The sequence below is a fragment of the Pundamilia nyererei genome, unplaced genomic scaffold (genome assembly GCF_000239375.1).
Source record: "Pundamilia nyererei isolate P.nyererei 1_Seehausen unplaced genomic scaffold, PunNye1.0 scaffold00189, whole genome shotgun sequence".
Classification (NCBI taxonomy): domain Eukaryota; kingdom Metazoa; phylum Chordata; class Actinopteri; order Cichliformes; family Cichlidae; genus Pundamilia; species Pundamilia nyererei.
The window spans coordinates 345851-353858 of NW_005187590.1; the positions used below are offsets into that span (position 1 = coordinate 345851).

At 41.0% G+C, this 8008-nt stretch overlaps 1 protein-coding gene across 1 annotated transcript in view; it reads right to left on the reverse strand.

Moving 5' to 3' along the window:
• Nucleotides 1-8008, reverse strand: part of tpcn3 (two pore segment channel 3) — a 40233-nt gene that overhangs the window by 13915 nt on the left and 18310 nt on the right. The window contains exons 12-17 of the mRNA XM_005747139.1: nucleotides 6691-6755; nucleotides 5796-5883; nucleotides 5562-5631; nucleotides 4835-5054; nucleotides 4505-4595; nucleotides 2870-2983 (exon numbers count right to left, since the gene is read on the reverse strand). Of these exons, the coding sequence (XP_005747196.1) occupies nucleotides 2870-2983; nucleotides 4505-4595; nucleotides 4835-5054; nucleotides 5562-5631; nucleotides 5796-5883; nucleotides 6691-6755 (648 nt within the window). The remainder of the gene's footprint in view (nucleotides 1-2869; nucleotides 2984-4504; nucleotides 4596-4834; nucleotides 5055-5561; nucleotides 5632-5795; nucleotides 5884-6690; nucleotides 6756-8008) is intronic.

Below are 8008 nucleotides of genomic sequence, written 5' to 3' on the forward strand. Positions count from 1 at the left end.
TGGTTGCAGTGCTACTGGGATTTAAAAATAGTTACGCATAACAGAGCGTTCCCGCTCCGATCGGCTCTAAAGGGTTAATGTTAGGTCCAGTTGACATCGTACCACTATAATGGCACAACGAGCTGATTCACTATCACTAGGTTGACCAGTTCTCTTTTTTGGATGGTCAGTGAGCTGATTATCTTTCAGACACGCAGGTGACAAGTACACCTCTACAACTAGTCAAAATCCACTGCTTGAAGAAAAACATTGCAGACACCATTTGTGTGTGAGCTGATGACACAACATATACAGGATGATTAAGCTGTTGTACAATTGTGCTCAGGTACACTACCAGTCAAAAGTTTGGACACACCTTAGTTAATGGTTTTTCTTTGTTTTCATTGATGTCTTCAATGAGAATCTACAAAACTACGAATGAACACATTTGGAATTATGTAGTAAACAAAAAAGTGAAATAACTCAACATGTTTTATATTTTAGATTCTTTAAAATAGCCACCCTTTGCTTCGATTACTACTTTGCACACTGTTGGCACCTGAAATGGTTTTCCAACACTGTTGAAGGAGTTCCCAGAGATGCTGAGCACCTGTTGGCCCTTCTGCCTTTACTCTGCGGTCCATCTCATCCCAAACATCTTGACTGGGTTTAGGTCAGGTGACTGTGGAGGCCAGGCCATCTGGTGCAGCACTCCATCACTCTCCTTCCTGGTCAAATAGCCCTCACATAGCCTGAGGTGTGTTTGGGATTATTGTGCAGTTGAAAAATAAATGAACGCAAACCGGATGGGACTGCATGTCGCTGAAGGATGCTGTGGTAGCCATACTGGTTCAGTGTGCCTTCAATTTTGAATAAATCCCCAACAGTGTCACCAAAAGCGTGCCCCCACACCATCACACCTCCTGCTCAATGCTTCACAGTGAGAACCATCAGTTTACCTTTTCTGCATCAAACAAAGACACAGCAGGTGGAACCAAAGATCTCAAATTTGGACTGATCAGACCAAAGCACAGATTTCCACTGGTCTAATGTCCATTCCATGTGTTTTATTGGCCCAAATAAATGACTCCTGCTTGTTGCTTTTCCATAGTTGTGGTTTCTTAGCAGCTATTTGAACATAAAAGCCTGATTCAAACATATGTGTCTGCTACTGGAACTCTGTGTGGCTTTTATCTGGGATCTAATTTGAGGTGCGCTGTTAACTTGTGATTTCTGAGGTTAGTGACTTGGACGAATTTATCCGCAGCAGCAGAGGGGACTCGGGTGGTCTTCCTTCTATGTTGAATGAGAAGGTGTGTCCAAATTTTTGACTGGTAGTATACATCTCTTAAAAAAAAGATTGCTGTGTTTCTCGCCTTTAGTCAGCAGAACTGCTAGGAAACTTGAAAGACTCCATAATTAGAAGCCCTAGTCCTCTAATTTTTAAAACAAGCTCATCACATTGCCTCATGCATACTTTGACATGTGTGAGAGGACAGCAGTCCTGCTGCATTATCAGATTGAACTGATTGGTGTGGCAATGTACAGAGTATTTTTTGCCAGCAACTCAGCATTTTTGCAGTATTTCTCTCAACCCCCCTAAGAGAACCATAGTCCTAGATGAAGTGTGTGGCAGGAGGAGCCCAGTGTCAGGGCAAACAAGGTGGAACCTTCAAACTCACACCGTCCACACGGTGTTTCAACATACAGAGACACTGAATCGGTGTTTTGAAAACATTTGGAATGACAAGCCTTGAAACAATGGGTCAGTTCAAATTGCCTGACAGAATCAAGATTGGGTAGGATGCTGTGGACTCAGTAGCTGCACAGTAATGTGACTTATTGATGGAGCAGTCAAAGGCTCGCTTTGAGAAAGTCCTGCACTTAATGCCATTTGTTGATTCCCAGCTGTTTAAGGAAAGTTTCTGCCACACAATATCTGTCTCTCTCTTTCTCTCACTCTTTGCTAATAGTAGAACATCATTATGGTAAATGGTAAATGGCCTGCATTTGTATAGGGCTTTTCTAGTCCATAGGACCCCAAAGCGCTTTACACTACATTCAGTCATCCACCCATTCACACACACATTCACACACTGGCGATAGCAAGCTACATTGTAGCCACAGCTGCCCTGGGGTGAACTGACAGAGGCGAGGCTGCCGGACACTGGCGCCACCGGGCCCTCTGACCACCACCAGTAGGCAAACACGGGGTTAGTATCTTGCCCAAGGATATTTGGCATGCAGCCAGGATGCAGCCTGGGATCGAACCACCGACCTTCTGATTAGTGGCTGACCTGCTCTGCCACCTGAGCTACAGCCACCCCATTATTCTTAATCAAATATATCACCAAAGTTGTAGTTGAGGAGTGAAAACGACTGTTATAGTATATAGTAATAGTTAGCAATAACACACAAAAGAAGAAAATGTTGTGAGGTGATTTTGAAGTTTAAAGTTAAATCCTGTGCTACATGATGTATGTGGAAAAGTCAGACAGCTAGAGAGGATGATGAGGTGTGGCTGCACACTGGCTGGTTAGATGTTAGTCATGTGATTGGACGTCCAATCCAGCCGGTGTGTGTTTGAAGGTTGCACCTTGTTTGGTCACAGCTGACTATCATCTCTTAGTTTGCGACCTTCCTCCAATTTGTTTGGCTCTTCACATATTGCACGTGTTATATTGAAATGGACTGTGTGGCAAAACAAATCACACCCATCAATGCTATTTTGCCCCAATTTGTAAATCTGTTTCAAGTGTTGCTATAACAAGGTGGTGCTGTCACGTCCTATCAGGGATGTGACAGTGCAGGTATTGGGGTTGTGAATTATATGTGTTAGCCCAGCCACTCAATATGACCACCACACACCACTCTCTGCAAGCTAACATACTGTGCCACAGCAAGCTCCAGTTCTTCAATCTTCCTCTCCAAAGATGTCTGCAAGTCACTTTTATCCACAGAGTACTCCACAAAGAACGCCTCAAGGACAAACGCCACGAAGATACTGAAAGACAAGAACAATCGCATGCAACATTTAGCAGTTCTTAACCAAATTGTATTACTGCATGTACTCAGAACAACCACTTTATCAGTTTAATATTGAAGACATTTTTCTGAGGCAGAACCGGGACCATTTATATTTCCATGATATCAAAGAACATTTTAGGATTCTAATTTGTGATTTTATAAAATATCACAAGCTCTTTCTTATATCATGCTTGTAAACGCTGGGAAAACCAAGGAGTTGGTGGTGGACTTCCGGAGACGCAGATGGAGTCCAGGGAGCGCTTTTAAAGACCTTCTATGACTCTGGTGGCATCTGTCATTTTTTACAGTGTTGTATGTTGGAGCAGCAGTTTATCAGCAGCTGAGAGGAAGAGGTTGGGTAAACTCAGCAGGAAGGCCAGCTCTGTTCTGGGATGCACCCTGGACCCAGTGCAGGTGGTGGGAGACCGGAGGACTCTGGCCAAAATAACATCTCTGATGGACAGAGTCTCCCACCCCATGCATGTAAATGTTGCTGAACTGCAGAGCTGCTGCAGTGACAGACTGCTGCGTCTTCGATGCATGAAGGAGCGTTTCCGCAGGTCCTTCCTCCCTGCAGCTGTCAGACTGTACAATCAACACTGCTCCCAACAATCATAGATGTTTATATCTGCGCTGTAACTGCAATAATTTAATCAAACGATTTGCACTACAACCTGGTTTGCCTCTTATCTGTAGTTAATTTTATTTTATTTAATAACTGTACAGTACTCTGTTTATAGTAACTTGTCTTTAATGTAATGTTTCTGTTCTGTGTCCTGTGTCCTGTTTGTTTGTATATGTGTCTTTCTGGCTGCTGTTACAACCAAATTTCCCCTTGTGGGACAATTAAAGGATTATTCTATTCTACCAAAAAAAGTCACACAAAATCTAAAACGTTGTGTATTATATATGATACACACATCCCACTTTGAAAACCCTCACATTGATACATTAATCCTGTAAGCCTTTACACTGATCATATTCTACTTTGGGGAATTTCAACACAAATGAAACAGTGTTTTGCTAAACCTTTTCCTTACTTTATGGCACTGACACTGCTACAATAGTGGCCACTATTAATAAACATGGCTACTGTTTAAATAAAGGTGTCAGAGTAGGCCGAGTTATCAGCGCAAGATAAAAGGTGAGGTTTAAAGGTGGATAGGAGGATAAAAAGGTGGTTTAAATGGAGTTTTTCACTTAAAGAGAAAGGAGCTAAAATGGATATCTGAAGGACTGCAACAGGTAATTAATATTTTTGAACTGTGAATCAGTGAGTTGCCTACTTCTAGGACTCTGTTTGAGGGGGAAACTCTACTTTTATAGAGTTCTATGATAAAACACCCAGTGCAACTCACCTTCCAGCATCTAGTGGTTAAAATGTGTCAGACGTAAATATAAATAATTATCCATATTCTTCTAGATTATGGGAACAGCAGGACTTGTTTTTCTGGCTGACACCACACCAGTGATGAAAGTACGACACCATTAGCCTTACTTGAGAATGACGATGACGACTATGAAGTGGAAGAGGACAAAAAAGATCCTGGCCGAAATGTGGGTGACGGTGGCAAAGCCGCTGCTGAGAAGTGGAGTCTTGTTAAGAAATGATAACACAAACAGGAATCAGACCTGGCAACGCAATTATTCTCAAACATTTCATAAATGCAGATGATTTTATTTGAAGTAGAATGAAAGTCACTGAGAAAAAAAAAGGGGGGGGGGGAGTTTTTGTAGTTTTGAAGAAGTCTTAAAAATTCAAATCGCTGCTGGTAACTGAAAACGAGATTAAACACAGAAAATGCTGAGACATTCAGCTAAAGGATATCATGCCATTGGTTGACCACGGTAAGCTCAACCAGCAGGATGAAGGAGGAGACCACATCATTGAAGTTATTCTTGCAGTAGTTGAGCTTTGCAAAGTCTGTTCCATTCAGCAGAGGATTACCACAATATGCCTTTGCTGGATCGGTGGAGCTCTGTTCATAAAACGTCACCTTCCCTTTAAAGAGCTCCATCCCCACCATGGCAAAAATGTAGTACACCACCTGTGGAGGAACACCACAACGGACAGAACCACAAACATAATGTCAGCTTCAGTTTTCAGACCCCTCAGCAGGTTGAGGCTCTGCATAATGCAGCGTTTGTAGGTTGGCTGGTCCTCACTATGTTTTAGAGCAGGTGTGGGCAACTCCAGGCCTCGAGGGCAGGTCTCCTGAAGGTTTTAGATGTGTCCTTGATATAAAACAGCTGATTCAAAGGGCTAAATTAACAACATGTCTTGAAGTTCTCCAGAGGCCTGGTAATGAACTAATCATTTGATTCAGGTGTGATGACCCAGGGTGAGATCTAAAGCCTGCCCGACACTGGCCCTCGAGGCCTGGAGTTGCCCATCCCTGTTTTAGAGTGAAGTCTCTACTGAAGGTTGCCCTCATATTGGTGATGGATCTTTTAAGACAGAACCATCATTAGGGCGGCTAACATCAGCTGTGCTTTGTTTTAGCATTTGTTAACAAATGCTACTATGACAAACCAGCCTGCTGTCACAAACTCACAATGATAAGCTGTCCAAATGTGAGGATTGCTGGTCCAATCCTGATCAGGGTGTTGATGATTGTACGAAACCTAGCAAAAAAATAGACCTCACTGTTAGTAAAGCAACATGCTCATGGCTTCCTACTGTGACATCCATTTTTCATTTGATGCATCTAAGGATTACTGCAGGATCACCACAAATACAGATGATTTTTATACAAGGATAAATAAATGAATAAGAAATGTAGTTAAACCTTTTGATGCTGTCCACCACCCGTATCAGTCTGAGGACTCGTAGAATGAAAACAATGTCCAAGATTTGTCGGCTGGAGAAATGACTCGCTATAATGCAAACGGAATTAACAAATTAATGAATTAACAAAGACCAATAGCTTGTATCATCCTGTGTTTTAAAATAGTTATTGTGATTGACAGTGACATGAACACTCAAAGTAAACATTCAAAGATGTATCTAAAATGTGAGTAATTAAGTTTTGTTGAATTGTACTATCAACAGTTCAGAGACCAGAACAGCAGGAGCTTTAAAGGCTAACTCATGAAATCCTTTTTGGGGGGAAACTGAGCATTTATACTTTAGTATTTTAGAACTCAATTTTCAAAACAGTTTAAAAAACAACAACAACAAAAAACAACAACAAACTTGTGAATTTGCATATTCAAAGTTTTAATTTGTATTATATTAGTTAGTCTGCATTTTTTGTTTGTTTTGTTTGGTTAAAATTGTACTGCACAATTAATGTAGTTGTGTGTGTGTGTGTGTGGGGGGGTGTGTGTGTGTGTGTGTGTGTGTGTGTGTGTGTGTGTGTGTGTGTGTGTGTGTGTGTGTGTGGGGGGGTGACTACATTACACTTGATGACGCTACCATGGCGAAATTTGCCTTTATAGCTACACCGTGTAATTTGTTATTGTTGTAGTTGCATGTTTGTTTTCAGTTCAGTGATTTTCTGCCTCTGTTCCCCGACTCCATGCTGGTGTGTACATTCAAAGTGATGAAACAGATTGCATTGAACAAACAAACAAACAAACAAAAAGTGATGTGCCAGCCAGATGTAAATTTGGCAAGGGTTAAGTTTGACCTTGATTTTGACCCTGTTGGAACAAAGCTTAACATTAATTAGAAACTCTTACATGACTTCATCACAGAGTTTACGATGGTGGCAACAAGAGCAGAGATGACAATGACTGTGTCAAACCTGAAGACAGAAAACAGAAATCAAAAAAAATTCAAACTTTAATTCAGGCAGAAATGCTATGAACGAGGATGCTGAAAACAAAACCCTTTTTTCTTATGGCGTCAGTCTGACACCACCAACGTGTCAAAAAACACAAATGTACCATGAATGTAAATAAAACGACCATTTTTCTCAGCATCAGTTAAGTGTGAGAAAATCTTCACGTTGTAAAAGAATCAAAAGATTTTATCTTTTGTATTCTTATCCAAGTATTTCAAATTTAAGGAACATTAAAACTAACAAGCACATGCAGGAGGCTGCAGAGTGTGGAAGCAAACAGAACAAGAAACCATTTGTGCCTAACAAGCAGCTTTCATTCATGGACTGGATCCAGGTCTAGCAATTCATCCAGAAAATATACAAACACAATACTGAATATTTTTTTGACGGAAGTTATCGCAGCTACACCGCTCAGTAGCAAATGTAACACTACTGTAAAAAAGAAATGATAGCATAAGAAACAATGAAGACAAAACTATTCCAAAAGCTGCAGCAAGAAACCTTCAGAAGGATCAGAGCTTAAAACCCCAGTGGCAACTTTATTAGGTGCACCAAGACGGATCTAAAGACAAACCTATTGTCATTCTACACACACACAATAATATCATACCCAATAAAGTGGCCACTAAGTGCAAAAAGTCATGAAAATGAGGCAATTAACTGGCAAATACAGTGAGGAACATAAGTATTTGAACACCCTGCGATTTTGCAAGTTCTCCCACTTAGAAATCATGGAGGGGTTTGACATTCACATTGTAGGTACATTCCCACTGTGAGAGACAAGCACTTAGAAACAATTCAGGAAATCACATTGTATGATTTTTAAAGAACTTATTTGTATTGCACTGCTGCACATAAGTATTTGAACACCAGGCAATCAGCAAGAATTCCGGCTCTCAAAGACCTGTTGCTATACCTTTAAAAAGTCCACCTCTACTCCACTTATTAATCTAAATTAGTAACACCTGTCTGAGCCCTTTAAAGACACCTGTCCACCCCACAGTCAGTCAGACTCCAACTACTACCATGGGCAAGACCAAAGAGCTGAAATGCTTATGTGCAACAGTGCAATACAAATAAATTATTTAAAAGAAAAAAAACACAATGTGTTTTCCTGAATTGGTTTTTAAATGCTGTCTCTCACAGTGGCGCTACAATGTGAATTTCAAACCCCGCCATGATTTCTAATTGGGAGAACTTGAGTGGAGTGTTCA